The following is an 18,836-nucleotide window of genomic DNA, read 5'->3' as shown; positions in this document are numbered from 1 at the left end:
CCTGCATCAAATTCTGGTGTGTCTCATTTTTTTTTAAATTTACAACTGGATTTGGGGATGGAGATTAATTTAAATCCATTGATAATGGGTGATTTTAATATCTCAATGTGAACACACAGATGACCAAAACAAAAATAAACAGAAAAACATCAAAATTATATAAAATCACACATCAGTAGACTTAAATATCTATATATATTCCAAACACCAAAGAATATATACATTCTAATCAACAGCACATAAAATGTCTAAAATATATCACATTCTAGGAAACAAAACAAATCTTTACAACTCAAAAAGACATTTTTACAATGTTAATACTGCCAATCCATGACCACAAGACATCTTTCCATCTCTTCATATCTTATTCAATTTCTTTCTTCAGAGACTTGAAGTTCTTGTCATACAGGTCTTTGACTTGCTTGGTTAGAATTACATAAAGATATTATATATTATTTATCACTTGTATAAAGGGAGGCTACCAATGTTTTAAGTTAACTTTGTATCCAGCTAAATTGCTAAAGGTGTTTATCAGCTATAGGAGCTCTCTAGTCAAATTTTTGGAGTCCCTTACGTATACTATCATGGCACTGTGCATATCAAACTTTGACTTCTTCCTTGATAATTTGTATCCCCTTGATCTCCTTTAGTTTTCTTACTGCTCTAGCAAACACTGTATGGAAGACATATGGCAAGAGTGAGCAGAGTTGTCTTGTCCCTGATTTTAGTTGAGTTTCTTTAAGTTTCTATCCACTTAATTTGAAGCTGGCTATTTGCTTTCTATAGCTTTCCTTCATTGTGTTTAGGTATGGGCCTTGTATCCCTGATCTTTTCAAGACTTTTAAGATGAAAGGGTTTGGATTTTGTCAAAGCCTTTTTCATCATCTAATTAAATGGTTTTTGCTTTCAGTTTCTTTATATGGTGGACATCATCAATAGATTTTCATACATTGAATCATTCCTGCATCCCTAGGACGAAATCTCCTTGACCGTAGTCATTTGCTATGTGTTCTGTGATTTAGTTTGTGAGTATACTATTGAGTATTTTTCACCAATGTATGTAAGGGAGATGGTTTTGAAATTCTCTTTCTTCATTGAATCTTCATGTGGTTTAGGTATCGGGGTGGGTTTGGCATCATAGAATGGTTTGGCAATGTTCATTCCTTTTCAATATTTTATAATAGTTTAGAAGTGTTGGTATTAGCTCTTCTATTTCAAATGGAACATTTAAAAACCAGGATAGTTAAGACAATCCTGTGCAATAAAAGAACTTTTTTTTGTGTTTCAGGTATGGTGATCCCTGATTTCAAGCTGTACTACAGACCAATAGTAATAAAAAAACTACATGGTATTGGCACAGAAGCAGACAGCTTGATCAATGGAATCAAATCAATGAGCTAGTAATAAACCCATACACCTACACACGCTTGATATTTTTACAAAGGAGCCAAAACCAGACAGTGGAAAAAAGAAAGCATCTTCAACAAATGGTGCTGGTCTACCTGGATGTCTACATGTAGAAGAATGCAGATAGATCCATATGTATTACCCTGTGCAAAACTCAAGTCCTAGTGGATCAAAGACCTCAGCATGAAGCCAGATATGCTACATCTATAGAAGAGAAAGTGGGGAATCACCTAGAATGCAGTGGTACAGGAAACAATTTTCTGAACATAATAACAACATCTGAGACACTAAGATAACAATAAATGGTAACTCAGAAAACTGAAAAGCTTCTGCAAGGCAAAGAACACTGTAAATAGAATGAAATGGCTGTCTACATATTGGGAAAAGATCTGCACCAACTCTACATATGACAGAGGGCAATTATCCAAATATATATAAAGAACTCAAGAAAGTAAATACTGACAAAGTAAATAGCCCAATTAAAAAATGGCATACACAGCTAAACAGAGAATTCTTAACAAGTTATATTGAATGGCCCAAAAAAGCGTAAAGAAATGCTCAACATCCTTAGTCATGAGGGAAATGCAAATGAAAACAACTTTGAGATTCCGTCTGAACAGCCATCAGAAATGTTAAGATTAAAAAGTGAGACTCGCCTCAATGGAGAAAGACAACCCCTGACTCTGTTAATGACAGGAGTCTAACATAATCATCTTCTAAGAGGCATTTTCCAGAAGCTGATGGAAACAGATGCAGAGACTTACAGCCAAACAATAGGCAGAACTCAGGGAGTCCTGTGGAAGAGTGGAGGAAGGACAGAGGTGGGGCAGAGAGGTCATGAACACTAGAACAAGTTCTACAGATTTAACTAACCTGGGCCCATAGGGACTCACAAAAATGAAATCATCACCCAAAGAGCATGTGTGGGATGAACCTAGGCCCCCAATACATTTGCAGCAGGTGTGCAGCTTGTTCATCATGTGTGTCCCTTAACAAGTGTAGTAGGGGCTGACCCTGACTCTGTTGCCTGCCTTTGGATCTCTTTCCCACAGCTGGGCTCTCTTGTGTGGCCTCAGTGTGAAAGGATGATTCAGTGCTTTGCTTGCTAGGGTTGGTTAATCTCTGGAAAGTGGAAGGGAGGATGGGGAAGCTCATGTTAGGATGGAACAAGAAGAGGAGGGAGGGTATGTAACCAGGACATAAATTGATTAAATAGATGATTGAAGACAAAATGAATGCCTCACAGCAATAAAGCAGACCCCACATTGTCTTACAGAGAAAAATATCAGAGGACTATTTTGGAAAAAAATAAACGTGATTATTCTAATATAAATTAAATAATGTGTACGATAATATGTTGGATGCTAATTTTATGAGTTGTAAAAATATGGCCTCTTTGTTCTTCACAGTCTATTAGCTATATCTTGCCTAAATTATACAGTATGCTTTTTATTATCCAATGCAATAATTTCATGGCACACTTCATGTCCCAGTGGATATTTCTCATGCTATTTTCTGCTTTGTTATGACTACATGAAATATGATTATATTACCTTTGCAAGTTTTTGTATTAAAATATTTCACTATATGAAATACAAAAAATTGATGTTGTTTCTTCACAACTGTTTGCTTTCTACATTTCTCCAACCTTGGATGTTTCAAAAGATAATTTCTGTAATTCACCTAATTATTCAGCTTAGCTTTAGGGCACACCAATCAACACTCTCCAGAGACAGTTAGCTCTGCTTAGCTGTAAGAATCCCCTGTGTCCATTTTAAGGAGGAGATAAAACATAAAATGGAAATGCTTTTTCTGAAAAGAATACTTAGCAAAGTATTTTCTAACAATAGGGTAAAAAGTAAAAATTTAAAGTCACAAGCCATCTTTTTTTCCCAAGAGTTACTGGAAGCCAAATGATATTTGTCAGATTTCATAATTTCCGTGGTAATAACTTGTTCTTTTAAGGGTTTTTAGAAACTAGAAGATACCAGGTACTTGTTAGGCCCACAACTGAGAATTTCAAGTGATATTCTATTTCAATAATTTCCACTCAGATGTTATGTGCTCTCCATCTTCCACAGATGTTGGTTCTTGACTCCCACTCATACTGTGTGTCTTTTCCTGCTTCACCTAGAAAGCAAACAAAATATTGATCTTTATTGCTTCATAGCTGTAAGTATTGCCTCAAATGCTTTGACAATGTGCCTGCTTTCTTCCCATTTTTTACTTTGCTCCCCTCTTCCTCTCCCTCCTCCCTCTCCTCATCCTCTTGAGAGTCTTAGCTACGAGACTTCCAAGACACCATACTTCTGGTTCTGAATTCCTGTTCTGTTTGTCAGCTTCCCTGCCTGTTCCCACAGCCTTTGGATTTGCTGCTAAATAGTAAGTTGTATCCAGAGACACATCTACTAAATAAAAGCAAATAATAAATAATAAAATAAAGATTTTTTTCACTTTAAGACTTTCATTCATAATGTGCATTGCCCTGGGGTGCCCACTGAGATTTTTGCTGCTCACGGGGACTGAAGGATGTCTCAACTTTCTTAGACCGTGAATTCAGAATGCATTACTTTGGAGAATTTAATTTGGCTTTTGGCAGTTTCTATCAACACCTAAGCCCATGTCACCTATCAAACCTCTCCTACTTTAGAGATTCTTTTTTAATTCATCCTCACAGTAGATCTTGTTACTGTATCTAGTTCAATTATCTTCTCAAATTTCAGCTACACAATATATAAGTTTGTTATGTATGAAAATTGCAAAATGTAGACATCAGTGAGAAGTGTGGAAGTTGGTTTAAAAAAAAACATCGAACGTTTGGGTTTGAGCTTTTCAGCTGTGACCACTTGGCATTATAAAATTGTAAGTATTTTCTATTCTGTAGATCTTTTTTTTTTCTAATTATTCTGTACCATCGGTACTTTGTCTTTCAGGTATCATCTCATCTATGCAATGAAAATGTCTTATTTCTTTCAATAAAGAAACCCTATAAATGTTTTCTAACTTTGGAGATTTCTGAGTTTGCTGCTTCAAGGTTACATAAATGTTGGTTTTGATTGTCTACTTCCTCAGACAGTGAAGAATGGTTTTAAATATTTCAAAAATTAGCAAATAATTGTAAATGTTTGTTTCACAAAAAAGTAACACATCCCTTTGTTCAGATAGTTTTGAGACTAAAATAATATTGTCCTTTTTAGGTATTTTCATCTCTTTCCAGATATATCTGCTCTTTTACTACAGCAAAAGATCCGCAGTGGCATTATTCTCATCTACTGATGTACTTAACAAAACTGTCAAGTGACTAATTTAATACCAAATAGCTGTAGATCTAAGGCAATCACCAGATATGTAATTAGTTTATGGAAATTAATATTAATTTTTAAAACTGTAATTTGTTGAGTGATTTAATGTTTCAGTTTGTATATTGTAACAAGTCTTCTATAATGTGATGAATAAAACACATATAACAACAAATATAGTTTAAGTAATCCTGACTCTCTGATTCATTTCACAGTTTTAGACCTGGCAGAACACAAAAAGAAATGAAAAATCGAACAACTGTGAGTGAGTTTATTCTTCTGGGATTAACGAATGACCCAAAGTTAAATACTGTGATTTTTATATTTTTATTTCTCACTTATATTTTGAGCATTACTGGAAATCTGACCATTATTACTCTCACTTTAGTAGACTCACACCTCAAGACCCCTATGTATTTCTTCCTTCGAAATTTCTCTTTCCTAGAAATCTCATTTACAACAGTTTGTATTCCTCGGTTCCTTGTGAGCATTGTAACAGGGGATAAGACCATCTCCTATAATTCTTGCATGGCCCAGATGTTCTTCTTCATACACCTGGGTGCAACTGAGTTTTTCCTTCTGACTGCTATGTCTTATGACCGCTATGTGGCTATCTGCAAGCCCTTGCACTACACCACAATAATGAAAAACAGGGTCTGCATCCAGCTCATAATTGGATCCTGGCTGGCTGGATTTCTCATCATCTTTCCACCTGTGATCATGGGCCTCCAACTGGAATTCTGTGACTCCAACATCATTGACCACTTCACCTGTGACTCTTCTCCGATTCTGTCCATCTCCTGCACAGACACAGCCGTCCTGGAGCTCTTGGCTTTCCTCCTGGCAGTACTCACGCTCTTAGTAACCTTAACATTAGTGGTACTCTCCTATCTCTTCATCCTTAGGACAATTCTCAGAATCCCTTCTGCTGAGCAAAGGAAAAAGGCCTTTTCTACCTGTTCCTCACACATGATTGTTGTCTCCATTTCCTATGGAAGCTGCATTTTCATGTACGTCAAAACCTCAGCAAAGGAAGGAGTGGCCTTGACTAAGGGCATAGCAGTGCTCAACACGTCTGTTGCCCCAATGCTGAATCCTTTTATTTACTCCCTTAGAAACAAACAGGTAAAAGAATCCTTTAAGAACATGGTCAAGAAATGTATGTCAAATAAAACAGGATGATAGAGAAATTCACTGTTTCATTTTTTAAAGAACATTATATACAATGTGTATTTCATTCTTGTATTTTCTATCCTCTGCTGTATTAAACTTAGCTGAATGTTTCTATCTTTTCCATTTCAGCTTTACTTGACACCATTATCATTTTAAAATTTAGACACCCTTTAAATTTTTCTGAACATGGCTGATTTTATGTCTCTGAACTGAAAATGACACTTTCATGAGACCAACACTTTACCACTTGGCCATGATGCCTGCATCGAAAATGACATTTTGAAAGAATTTATTTTCAAAGAATTTATCTATTGATCAACACAGAAACTAATAAAAGAACAACAGACCACCCTGAAAAATCATTTTTCCACCATATAAGTCCTTTTTAACATGAGCTCTTCTGTGAGGCAAAGTCCTTACCTCTGTTGTGTGGCTGCTTTTTTGCTGTATTTTTGAAGAGTTTTCATATTAAATATTGATTGGCCTGTGTGGCTCAGTGCATAGGAGCTATAACTTCACTGTGTGCTCCATCCTTCATTATTGTATCTGGTGCTTTGTTTGGCTCAAATTCTAAAAGTTTCTCTGAAATCTACTATGTTATTTCATTCAAGCTCCCAAACCTTGACCATTAAGCATATTGAAGATTCCTTTTATGCTTATTTGTTAGTGCTGAACTTTGAGCTCCCTAAAGTATCCTGGAAAGAGCCTCTATCCATTTGTTTCCAAAACTATGGATTTCTGTGACAATGAAAAGTACTATTTCTTCTATATCCCAGGGAGTTGTTAAGATTCTTGGCATATACATATCTTAAGTCATTTTCCAATATTTCTTTTCTTTTTTATAATTTATTCTGATTACATCCCAATTGTAATCCCCTCACTTGTATATTCCTCTTCCCCCTCCCTCTTTCACCCTATTCCCCTTGCCTAGACCTGTGACAGAATGGGATGCCCTCAAATATGATCACAGCCTATCAGTTCTCGTTGTGATGACCTGCTTCCCCTTCCTCTCAGTGCCACTAGGCCTCCCCACCAAGGGGAAGTGGTCAAACAGGGAGCTCCAGAGTTCATGTCAGAAGTAGTCACCACGGTCCCCACAACCATGCAGAATGAGCTGTCCATTGGCTAGCTGTGAAAAGGGGGTCTAGGGCTACTGCATGTATTGTCCTTGGTTGGTACAGTAGATAGTGCAGGCCCCCTGTGTCCAGATCTTCCAGCCTTGATGGTCTTCTTGTAGAGTTCCAGGGACCTCTGGGTTCATCTGTATTCCCATTCTCCCATAACTCTCTCACATGGAGTCCCAGTAGCAAGTCCTAGCATCTGTCTCAATATCCTGCTAAGGGAAGACTTTCAGGGGACATTCTTGTTGGGCTGTGTCCAATTATAAGTGAATATATACCACTTGTATCTTCCTGGGTCTGGGTTACCTCACTCAGGATGATCATTTCTAGTTCCATGCATTTGCCTGCAAATTTCAAGATATCCTTGTTTTTAATAACTGAGTAGTATTCTGTAGTGTAAATGTACCATTTATCCATTCTTTAACTGAGGGACATCTAGGTTGTTTCCAGATTCTGGCTATTATGGATAAAGCTCTATGAATTTAGTTGAGAAAATGTCCTTGGGTGGTGGATCATCATTTCATTATTTTCCACTACTTCTTATTGTTTAGTCTTTTAAGGGTATTGGCTTCTCTCAGACTTTGCAGGACATGGGGTTAAGAATGCTTGCTATATACACTGATATACACAGTTCCAAGAAAGATTGTTAGGGGTTGTGAGTGTGTGTGTGAGTGTGTGTGTGTGTGTGTGTGTGTGTGTGTGTGTGTGTGTGTGTGTGTGTAAAACCAACATTCTCAGTCTGCATAATATTGCTTCTATGTGTGCATTTTCAAGATAAAGTACACAGACTTCCTTAAAGGTTCCTATTAATAATCAATAAGTGAAAATAGGTATAGATCTCTCCAGGTAACTTTACTGAAAAGTGTATTTAATGTCAATAGAATGGAAGTTAAGTAAGAAACCCATAACTATTTTCATAATAAAAACTTTAGCCACTTTTTCCTCATCTGCTTGTTTCTGGACTTTTTAAACTAGATTTTAGAGTTTAGATATTGATTCAGATTCAGACATAATGGCATGGACCTTTTGTCCCAGCACTCAGGAAGCAGAGGGAAGTGGATATTTGTCAGTTGTAGGCTAGACTGATCTATCTACATAGTAATAGCAAGAACAGCAAGAGCTACATAATATAGCTACTTCATCTAAAAAATAACCTCTTCTTTTATGTTTTCTAGCTTAACAGTTTGTTCAATGTGACAACTGATCCTTAGAATTCCTTGATGTAGTATTTATCCTGCTTATCCCAAGTAAAAATATTTAGTTTGATAATGAACATGATAACATTTTATGAAATTTTTCTGAAGCAATGGTTTCAACAAAGGTGGCATGGTGTTCTTCAAGTGAACCTTTTCTTAGAACTTTGTTTCAATTCACTTTCTTTAAGGTTCATCTTACTTTAAAAGAAATAAGGCTATCACCAAGAAAAATGAAAAGCAGAAAATATTGGCAAAAGTATGGGAGGAACAATCCTTATATACTTTATGAGAGTGTACATTATTTCTGCTATTATAGAAATTAAAATGGGCACTCAAAAACACTGGAATTTGAGCTAGTATATGATTCAGATAAATAATTCCTGGGTACTCACCTGAAGGAACCCAAACTAATATACAACAGAGATCCCGGCATACCTCTGGGATAGTCTCATATGCAAAGCCACAAATTCAGTCTTGATGTCCTTCAACAAATAAGTAGGTAAATACAAATATGGCATATGTATATCATAGATGGACTATTATTCAAACATAAACAACATATCCAAATGTTTGGGACACAATGAAAGCAGAGCTAAGAGTAAAGTTTATAGCACTAGGTGCCTTTGTACAGAAATAGATGACATCACATACAAGCAATTTAATAGAACACCTGAAAACTCTAGAAAAGAGAAGCAAACACACCCAAGTGGAGTAGATGGCTTGAAATAATCAAACTCAGGGCTGAAATAAATAAAATAGAGAAAACGAAAACAATTCAAAGAATCAAAGAAACCAAGAACTGGTTCTTTGAGAAACTCAACAAGATAGACAAACTCTTAGCCAAACTAACTAAAAGGGAAAGGGAGCACACCCTAAGTAACAAAATCAGAAATGAAAAGGGAGACATAACAATGGGTAGCAAAGAAATCTAAATAATCATTTGGTTTTACTTCAAAAACAACTATATGCCACAAAATGTGAAAATCAAAATGATATGGACAATCTCCTTGATAAATTCCACTTACCAAAGCTGAATCAAGAGCAGGCAAACAAATTAAGAGGTCCTATATCTCCTCTAGGGAAATAGAATCAGTCATCAAAAATTTCCCAACAACAACAACAAAAAGCCCAGGGCCAGATGGATTCAGCACAGCGTTCTACCAGACCTTTGAAGAATAACTAATACCAATACTCCTCAAACTATTCCGCAAAAGAGAAACAGAAGGATCACTACCAAACACATTCTATGAAACCACAGTCACCTTAATACTTAAGCCCCACAAAGACAAAACAAAGAAAGAGAAAATCATACCAATCTCTCTTATGAACACCGATGCAAAAATGCTCAATAAAATTCTGACAAAGCAAATGCGCAAGAACACATCAAAAAATCTCATCCCTCATGACCAAGTAAGCTTCATACCAGACATGCAGGGGTGGTTCAATATATGGAAATCCATCAATGTAATCAACTATATAAACTGCAGGGAAAAAACAACATGATCATCTCTTTGGATGCTGAAAAAGCATTCAACAAAATCCAACACCCTTTCATGTTAAAAAGTCTTAGAGAGATTGGGGATATATGGCACATACCTAAACATAGTAAAGGCTATATACAGCAAGACTATAGCCAACATCAAACTAAATGGAGAGAAACTTAAATCAATCCCACTGAAATCAAGGATAAGACAAGGCTGCACACTCCATTTCCCTTCAATATAGTACTTGAAGTCTTGGGTAGAGCAATAAGACAGCTAAAGGAGATCAGGAGGATACAAATAGGAAAGGAAGAAGTTAAAGTTTCACTATTGCAGATGATATGATAGTATATACATCAGTGACACTCAAAATTCTACCATAGAACCCCTTCATCTGATAAACAATTTCAGCAAAGTGGCAGGATACAAAGTTAACACAGAAAAGTCAGTAGCCCTCCTGTATACAGATGACAAATGGTCTTATAAAGAAATTAAGAAAATGAGACCCTGCACAGTAGCCTCAAATAATATAAAGTATATTTGTGTAAATCTAACCAAACAAGTAAAAGACTTATATGAAAAAAATTCAAGATTCTGCAGAAGGAAATTGAAGAAGATCTCAGAAAATGGAAATATCTCCCATGCTTATGGATTAGGAGAATCAACATAGTAAAAATGGCCATCCTACCAAAAGCAATCTACAGATACAATGCAAACCCTACCAAAATACTAACACAATATTTTACAGAGCTGGAAATATCAAATCGCAACTTCATATGGTAAAACAAACAACCAAGGATAGCTAAAACAAGCCTATACAATAAAGGATCTGCTGGAGGGATCTTCATCCCTGATCTCAATTTGTACTTTAGAGCAACAGTAATAAAAACAGCATGGTACTAGCATAGAAATAAGCCAGTTGACCAATGGGATCTAATCGAAGACTCAGAAATAAATCCACACTCCTATGGTCATTTGATTTTTGAAAAAGAAACAAACAAAAACCATACAATGTAAAATAAAGAAAGCATCTTTAACAAATGGTGGAGTCTAACTGGAGGTCTACTTGAAAAAAATGTGAATAGATCCATATTTCTCACCCTGTACAAAACTAAAGTCTAAGTGGATTAAAGACCTCAGCATAAAACCAGACATACTAAATCTGTTAGAAGAAGTGGGAAAGGGCCTAGAACTTATTGGCACAGGGGACCACTTCCTGAACAGAACACCAATGGCTCAGGCTCTAAGATCAACAATTAATAAATGGGACCTCATGAAACTGAAAAGCTTCTGTAAGGCTAAAGACACTATCAACAGAACAAAGTGACACCCCACAGATTGGGAATTATCTTTACTGACCCTACATCTGACAAAGGGCTAATGTCTAAAATATACAAAGAACTGAATAATTAAACACCACCAAACACAATAATCAAATTAAAAATGTGGTACAGAACTAAACAAAGAATTCTCAACAGAAGGACAGCAGGTTACCAAGAAGAGACTTGATACCCTATGAGCATATACAGGGGAAGGTAATCCCCCTCAGGAACAGTCATAGGGGAGGGGAATAAGGGGAAAATAGGAGGGAGGGAAGAATGGGAGGATACAAGGGATAGGATAACCATTGAGATGTAACAAAAATAAATTAATAAAGGAGAAAAAGCCTTTTCCCCTTACTGCTGTATCTCAAGTCAGCAGTATTGGGATCTAGAGTAAGGTCAGCACACAAGCTCTCAGACTGGGAAAAGATCATCACCGACTCTTCATCTGACAAAGGTCTAATATCCAAAATATATAAAGAACTTAAGAAATTAAACACCACCAAACCAAATAACCCAATTGAGAAATGGGGCGCAGAGCTAAACAGAGAATTCTCAACAGAGGAATATCAAATGGCTGAGAAACACTTAAAGAAATGCTCGACCTCCTTAGTCATCAGAGAAATGCAAATCAAAACGACACTGAGATTCCATCTTACACCCATCAGAATGGCTAAGATCAATAACTCAACTGACGCCTCATGCTGGCGAGGGTGTGGAGAAAGAGGAACACTCCTGCATTGCTGGTGGGAATGCAAACTAGTACAACCACTTTGGAAAGCTATCTGGTGCTTTCTCAGAAAAATGGGAATAGGGCTTCCTCAAGACCCAGCTATTCCACTCCTTGGAATATACCCAGAGGATGTACTACCACACAACAGGGACATATGCTCAACCATGTTCATAGCTGCCTTATTCATAATAGCCAGAACTTGGAAAGAACCTACGTGTCCCTCAATAGAAGAATGGATAAAGAAACTGTGGTACATTTACACTATGGAATACTACTCAGCTATTAAAAACAAGGAATTTCCAAAATTTGTGGACAAATGGATTGAACTAGAAATTGTCATAATGAGTGAGTTCACACAGAAGCAAAAAGAGCTAAATGGTATATACTCACTTATATCGAGACACTAGTCCAAGGTGTACGTCCCCATGAAAAACTGTACCTACCAGAATAGTGGGTAAGAGGGGAGGACATCCTATTGAAACTTTAGGTGTGAGAAGCCTGGGAGAAAGAGGAAATGGAAGGATCCAGTGGGTCCTGGAAAACTATAGGCGAGTCTGGGCCCTGGGGTCCTCTGCGAACTGTGGCGACAGCCAAGGAAAAAATAGGCAGTAAAAATCTTGAACCCCTACCCGGACAAGCCGATGGACATTCTCCACTGTTGAGTGGAGAAGGAGATCTAACTTTCACACAAACTCTGGTGCCCCATATTTGAACATGTCCCTTGGACGGAGATGCCTGGTGGCACTCAGAGGAAAGATAATAGGTCACCAAGGAGAGACTTGATACCGTATGAGCATATACGGGGGGAGGAGGTCCCCCTCAGACACAGACTTAGGGGAGGGGAGGAGAGTAGTAGAGGGGAAGTGGGAGGAAGGGAGGAATGGGAGGATACATGGGATGGGCTAACAACTGAGATGTAATATGTATAAATTAATAAAAATGTATTAAAAAATAAATAAAGGAGAAAAATTTAAAAAAAAAAAAAAGAAAACCAAGTGGCTAAGAAACAGTTAAAGATATACTGAAAATCCCTAGGCATCAGGGAAATGCAAATCAAAACAACCTTGAGGTTGCATCTTACACCTATCTGAATGGCAAAGGTCAATAATGCGAGTGACAACACCATACTGAAGAGGATGTAGAGAAAAGGGAACACTCGTCCACTGCTAGTGGGAGTGCAAACTTGTATAAGCACTCTGGAAATCAATATAGTGCTTTCTCAGAAAACTGGGAAAAGTTCTTCCCCAAAATCCAGCTATACAACTCCTGAGTATATATCTGAAAGATGTTCCACCATGCAACAAGGACATTTGCTCAACTATATTCAAAGCAGCTTTATTTGTAATAGCCAGAATTGGGAAACAACCTAGATGTCCCTCAACGAATGAATGGATAAAGAAACTGTAGTACGTCTAACAATGGAATACTATTCATCTATTAAAAACAAGGAAATCTTGAATTTTGCAGGCAAATGAATGGAACTAGAAATGATCATCCTAAGTGAGATAATCCATACTCAAAAAGACACTCATGGTATATACTCACTTATAAGTGGATTTTAATCCAACATTGATGCCCTCTGGGAGACTCCAACAAGGGGGGATAGGGACAGTTACCTAGACTCAAAGCTGGATACTGGGCATAGTGCTGAGAGTGTAAGTAAGAGTGGGGGAATGTAAGGTCTGGGAGGGAGCAGAGGCTCCAAAGGGAGACCACCAAGACCTGTGGATTGAGGCACAAGGGGATCTCCCCAAACTGATGATCCAGTCATTGACAACACAGGCAAAGAACCAAGACCCTTTTTTCAGAGATAGCCAATAAACTGCAGATTCCCTGCATGGGGGGAAAGGGAGAACTGCTGCTGAACCTCTTCCTGCACTCGGGGTCCCACTACTTGGCCTCTGCCCCTTGGCAAGATGGTCTAGCGGGAATACAGTGGAAGGAGATGCAGACTACCCTGATGATAGGCTGTGGCCAGAGGTCTAGAGGAGGGGAATAAGCAGAAGATCAATGGGAAGATGAGAGGGAGGGTATAGCAAATGGGAGGTAAGTTGAATAAATTATAATAAATAAAATATACACTTAAAATCTGAACAGAGGAGAGGGTTGCTGCAGAGACAGATACACTAACCAAGGACCATGCAAGGTGAGGATCTAGACACTCAGCTCACTTGTAGTATTAGGCAGAAGAGTCTCCTTGTGGGTCCCACAATACGGGGAATAGGGACTACCTCCGAGATTGACTATGGCCTCCTAATAATATTCACTTTCTCCCTGACAGGGTGGCCTTGACAGGCCATAAGGAAGAGGTCATATGTAGTACAGAGGACACTGGATAAGCTGAGGTCAGACATTAGAGAAGAAGGGTTCCCCTTTCTAATGACTATGGAGGGAAAAGGGATAAGAGAGAAGATGGAATCGGGAGGTGATGAGGGAGGGGGCTGCAATAGGGATGTAAAGAATTCAAACTGCAGAACAAGCAGGTAATTTATATTGCTAAACCCACTACACAGGAATATCTCTGAGACTGGCAGAGATACGAGTGTCTATGCATAGGCAAGTCTTCACGTTGGTCACAGGTTCTCGGTGACTTATTACTAGAGGCCATTCTGAGTATGTCATGAAGGAAGATATTCAGATGCCTTACTTCTACTAAATCAATTAGCAGAGAATCAGCTTTAATTGCTCTGTACATCCCACACACCTCATGGTACTATAGTGTTAGAACTGTATGATGCCTTTGAGAAATTCTGTTTTCATAACAGAAGAACCAGACACTGACGCTGGATCAGACCTGAGAGGATTTATTCCTCTCAACATGCTGCATGCTGACATCCAGCATCCTCCTTGTTCCAGACCCCAGGCACCTCAGTTGCTGTTACCCAGCAAATTTGGATCCCTTCCATGTTGTAGAAAGCTTCTGATCCCAATTGCACCAGTATTTCAGTCTGTCCCACACAGGACTCCAATTAAGGCTGGAATCTCTCAACATTTAGAAACTGGAACGTAAATGCAATCCCTGGCTTGTTTGAACATTTTCCCCAATTTTAGGGGACCCATCCTAAGGTGATATTTGTCCTAAATCAGTCTGAAAAAACCTTAACAAGTAAGCTTCATTGTAAAACTAAGCTACCTGGTCTTCAGGTAGCTTCCCTCAGAGACTTGAGAAGGAATAAAGTTGATTACCTGAGTTTGCCGGAAATGCAGGTTAGAAGCTTTCCAAATGAAAAGATGACAGAGACAGTTTTCTACCTGAATAGTCACCCAAAACTCTCTATAACACGGGAGCATCTTCCCAGCCTTCTGACCCAAGCTTGCCCTTTTTTTAGGCAGAATTCTATCTGTGGTAGAAATGAGGACCATTTTCCCGGTGACTAGTTTGCCACATTTGAAGCCATGTCCATAAGGAGGTTCTTTTCTTTGATGCTCATCATCCTCTGTGAGATAGGCTGGGTGTTGCCAGGAGTTAACCTGTCTCATTGTCAATGAATCTTTAAAGTAACAAAAACATTTTAAATGCCATATTCTGTATGGTACTGGTGTTTTTGAAGACCTTATCTTTCTATAGAGCCTTATCTATCTGCTTCACCTAAGATATATATTCTTGTGATAATAGACTAGCAATTGACATGACCATGATTTAAATCTACTAATATTTAATTTGTATAACTTACTTTTCTTAATCAGCTTGCTGTAGTACTTCCAAAGAATTGGAAGTAAACCTTGTGTTATAATTGAGTTATATGGGTACAATAACTCATATTAGAGTAGAAATATATATATACGTATATATAGAAATATATATAATGTGTGTGAAGAATAATCTTACATTTATACTCTATACCACTGTATCGAGATTTAAACTTATTTTGCATCTATATACAAAATTCTATGCCAGTCAATTAAAAATACCTTGTGAGTGACAATTGAGGCATTAAGTTGAGGAGTAGATTTACTAATCTACTTTTTGTTCTATCTTTCCTATAATATTTCTATATTTCCCCTTCTTTCTTTTCAACCCCTTTCTCCAAACAGTATGTCGATGTCCAGTGTGCTGTGAGGAGTGCATCCTGTCAGCTCTGATCCAATGACAGTGTCTGGTTCCTTTGTTCTGAAAGCATATGGTTTCTCACAAGCATTATGCAGTCCTAAAATTATAAGTGTATAAGGTGTGCATGATGCACAGAACAATTAATGCTGGATTTCTGCTCTTTATATGAGCAGGAAAAGAAGAGCTCTGTAAGTCTTCATTCATGCCATATGAAGATTGGCATCTATTAGTAATTCATAGGGGTTCTGCAGTCAACAAGAAGCATTATCTATACCTAGACATTCACATTTCAGCCAGTCTCAGACCTAGTCCTATATGGTGGGATTAGCAATATAAGTCCCTCTTGTTCTGCAGTTTAAATTCTTCACATCCCAATTGTATCCCCCTCATTCCCTCCTGATCCCCCTCCCTCCCTCATTCCCTCTCTTTCCCTCATCCTCTCTCCCTCCCTCCCTTAGTACTCAGACAGGGTAACCCTCTTCCTCTAATATCTGACCTCAGCCTATCAAGTCTCACCTGTATTAGCTGTAATCTCTTCCTTTGTACCATGGCAAGACTGTCCTGCCAGGGAGAAGTGATCTAATTCAGTGGCCAGAGTGCATCTCTGAAGCAGTCCATATTCTCCATATGTGGCATCCACAAGGAGACCGTGCTACTACATCCAAGCAGTAGGTCTAGGTCTACATCATACATGGTCCTTGGTTGACATTTCTGACTCTCTTTTGTAGTGTAGATAGCCTGTATTATGTGGCTAATGTTGTGAGTATATACCAGGCATGTCTTTCTGGGTTGGGTTACCTCACTCAGGATGATCTTTTCAAGTTCCATCCATTTGCTTGCAAATTTCAAGATTTCCTTGTTTTTAATAGCTGAATAGTATCCCATTGTGTAGATGTACCACAGGTTTTTTATGCATTCTCTGGTTGAGGAACATCTAGGTCGCTTCTAGATTCTGGCTATTACAAATAAAGCTGCTATGAACATTTTTTTAGTAAATGTCCTTGTATGGTGGAACATCATTTGTGTATATTCCCAAGAGTGGTATGGCTGGGTCCTGAGGTAGAGTTATTCCAAATTTCCTGAGAAAGCATGAGATTTGTTTCTGAAGTGGTTGTACAAGTTTGCACTCCCACCAGCAATGGAGAAGTGTTCCCCTTCCTCCACATGCTCACCAGCTTGTGTTGTCACCTGAGTTTTTATCCTAGCCACTCATATAGGTGTAAGATGGACTGTCAGAGTTGTTTTGAGTTACATTTCCCTGATAACTAGGAATTTTGAGCATTTCTTTAAGTGTTTCTTGGGCATTCAATATTCCTCTGTAGAGAATTCTCTGTTTAGCCCTGAACCCCATTTTTTAATTGGATTATTTGGTTTGGTGGTGTTTAATTTCTTTTTGGATATTAGCCCTTTGTCCAATGTTGGGTTGGTAAATATCTTCTCCCAGTCTGTAAGCTGTCATTTTGGTCTGTTGACAGTGTCCTTTGCCTTACAGAAGCTTTTCAGTTTCATAAGGTCCCATTTATTTATGGTTGATCTTAGAGCCTGGGTTGTTGGTGTTCAGTTCAGGAAGTTCTCTCCTATGCCAATGAGCTCAAGGCTCTTGCCCACTTTTTCTTCTAACTGATTTAGTGTGTCTGGTTTTATGTTGAGTTCTTTAATCCATTTGGACTTCAGTTTTGTGTAGGGTGATAGATATAGATCTATTTTCCTTATTCTACAAGTAGCCATGCAGTTAGATCATCACAATTTGTTTAAGATGCTATCTTTTTCCACTGTATGGATCTGGCTTCTTTGTCAAAATTCAAGTGTCCAAAGGTGTGTGGGTTTAATCTCTGGGCCTTCTATTTGGTTCCACTGATCAACCAGCCTATTTCTATGCCAGTGCCATGCTGTTTTTATTACAGTGACTCTACGGTATAACTTGAGATCCAGCATGGAGATTCCTCCAGAAGATCTTTTATTGTACAGGATCATTTTAGCTGTTCTGGGTTTCTGTTTTTCCATATGAAGTTGAGAATTGATCTTTAAAAGTTGGTAAAGAATTGTGTGGGTATTTTGATGGGAATTGCATTGAATCTGTAGATTGCTTTTAGTAAGATGGCCATTTTTACTATGTTGAGTCTCCTGATCCATGAGTGTGTGAGGTCTTTCCATCTTCTGAAATCTTCTTCATATTCTTTCTTCAGAAATGTGAATTTTTTTTCATACAGATCTTTCACTTTCTTGGTTAGAGTTACACCAAGATACTTTATATTATTTGTGGATATTGTGAAGGGTATTGTTCCCATAACTTCTTTCTCAGCCTCCTTGTCACTTGTATACAGGAGGGCTACTGATTATTTAGTTCGTCTTATGTCCAGCCACTTTGCTGAAAGTGTTTATGAGCTGTAGAAGTTCCTTGATAGAATTTTTGGGGTCACTTATGTAAATGATCATATCATCTGCAAATAGTGATAATTTGTCTTCTTCTTTGCCAATTTGTATCCCCTTGCTCTCCTTTTGTTGTCTTACTGCTCTATCTAGTACTTTAAGTACTATATTAAAGAAATACAGAGAGAGTGGACAGCCTTGTTTTGTCCCTGATTTCAGTGTAATTGATTTAAATTTCTCTCCATTTAGTTTTATATTGGCTATAGGCTTGCAGTATATCGTCTTTATTATGTTTAGGTATGTGCCTTGTATCCCTGTCCTCTACAGGACTTTTAGCATGAATGGGTGTTGGATTTTGTCTAATGCTTTTTTGGCATCTAAGGAGATGATCATGTGTTTTTTTTTTCTTTCAGGCTGTTGATATGATAAATTATACTGATGGATTTCCATATATTGAACCGCCCCTGCATGCTTGGGATAAAGCCTGCTTGGTCATAGTGAATGATGGTTTTGATTCTGTTTGCGAGGATTTTATTGAGTATTTTTGCATCAATATTCATAAGAGAAATTAGTCTGAAATTCTCCTTCTTTGTTGAATCTTTCTGTGGTTTAGGTATCAATGTAACTGTGGCCTCATAGAATGAGTTTTGTAATGTTCCTTCTGTTTCTATTTTACAGAATAG

General features: G+C 37.8%; 1 protein-coding gene across 1 annotated transcript in view; it reads left to right on the top strand.

The window, feature by feature from the left end:
* Positions 1-4,949: 4,949 nt before the first annotated feature.
* LOC311584219 (uncharacterized protein) overlaps positions 4,950-18,836 on the top strand; it is a gene marked incomplete at both ends in the record, with an annotated part of 34,056 nt that continues 20,169 nt past the window's right edge. Inside the window, one exon of the mRNA XM_084758319.1 lies at positions 4,950-5,875. Coding sequence (XP_084614445.1) covers positions 4,950-5,875 — 926 coding nt within the window. The remainder of the gene's footprint in view (positions 5,876-18,836) is intronic.

Source organism: Acomys minous (assembly GCF_964271855.1).
Source record: "Acomys minous genome assembly, chromosome: 15".
Lineage (NCBI taxonomy): Eukaryota > Metazoa > Chordata > Mammalia > Rodentia > Muridae > Acomys > Acomys minous.
Note: the sequence above shows the minus strand (reverse complement) of the source record. Positions and strands in the feature narration are given on the sequence as shown.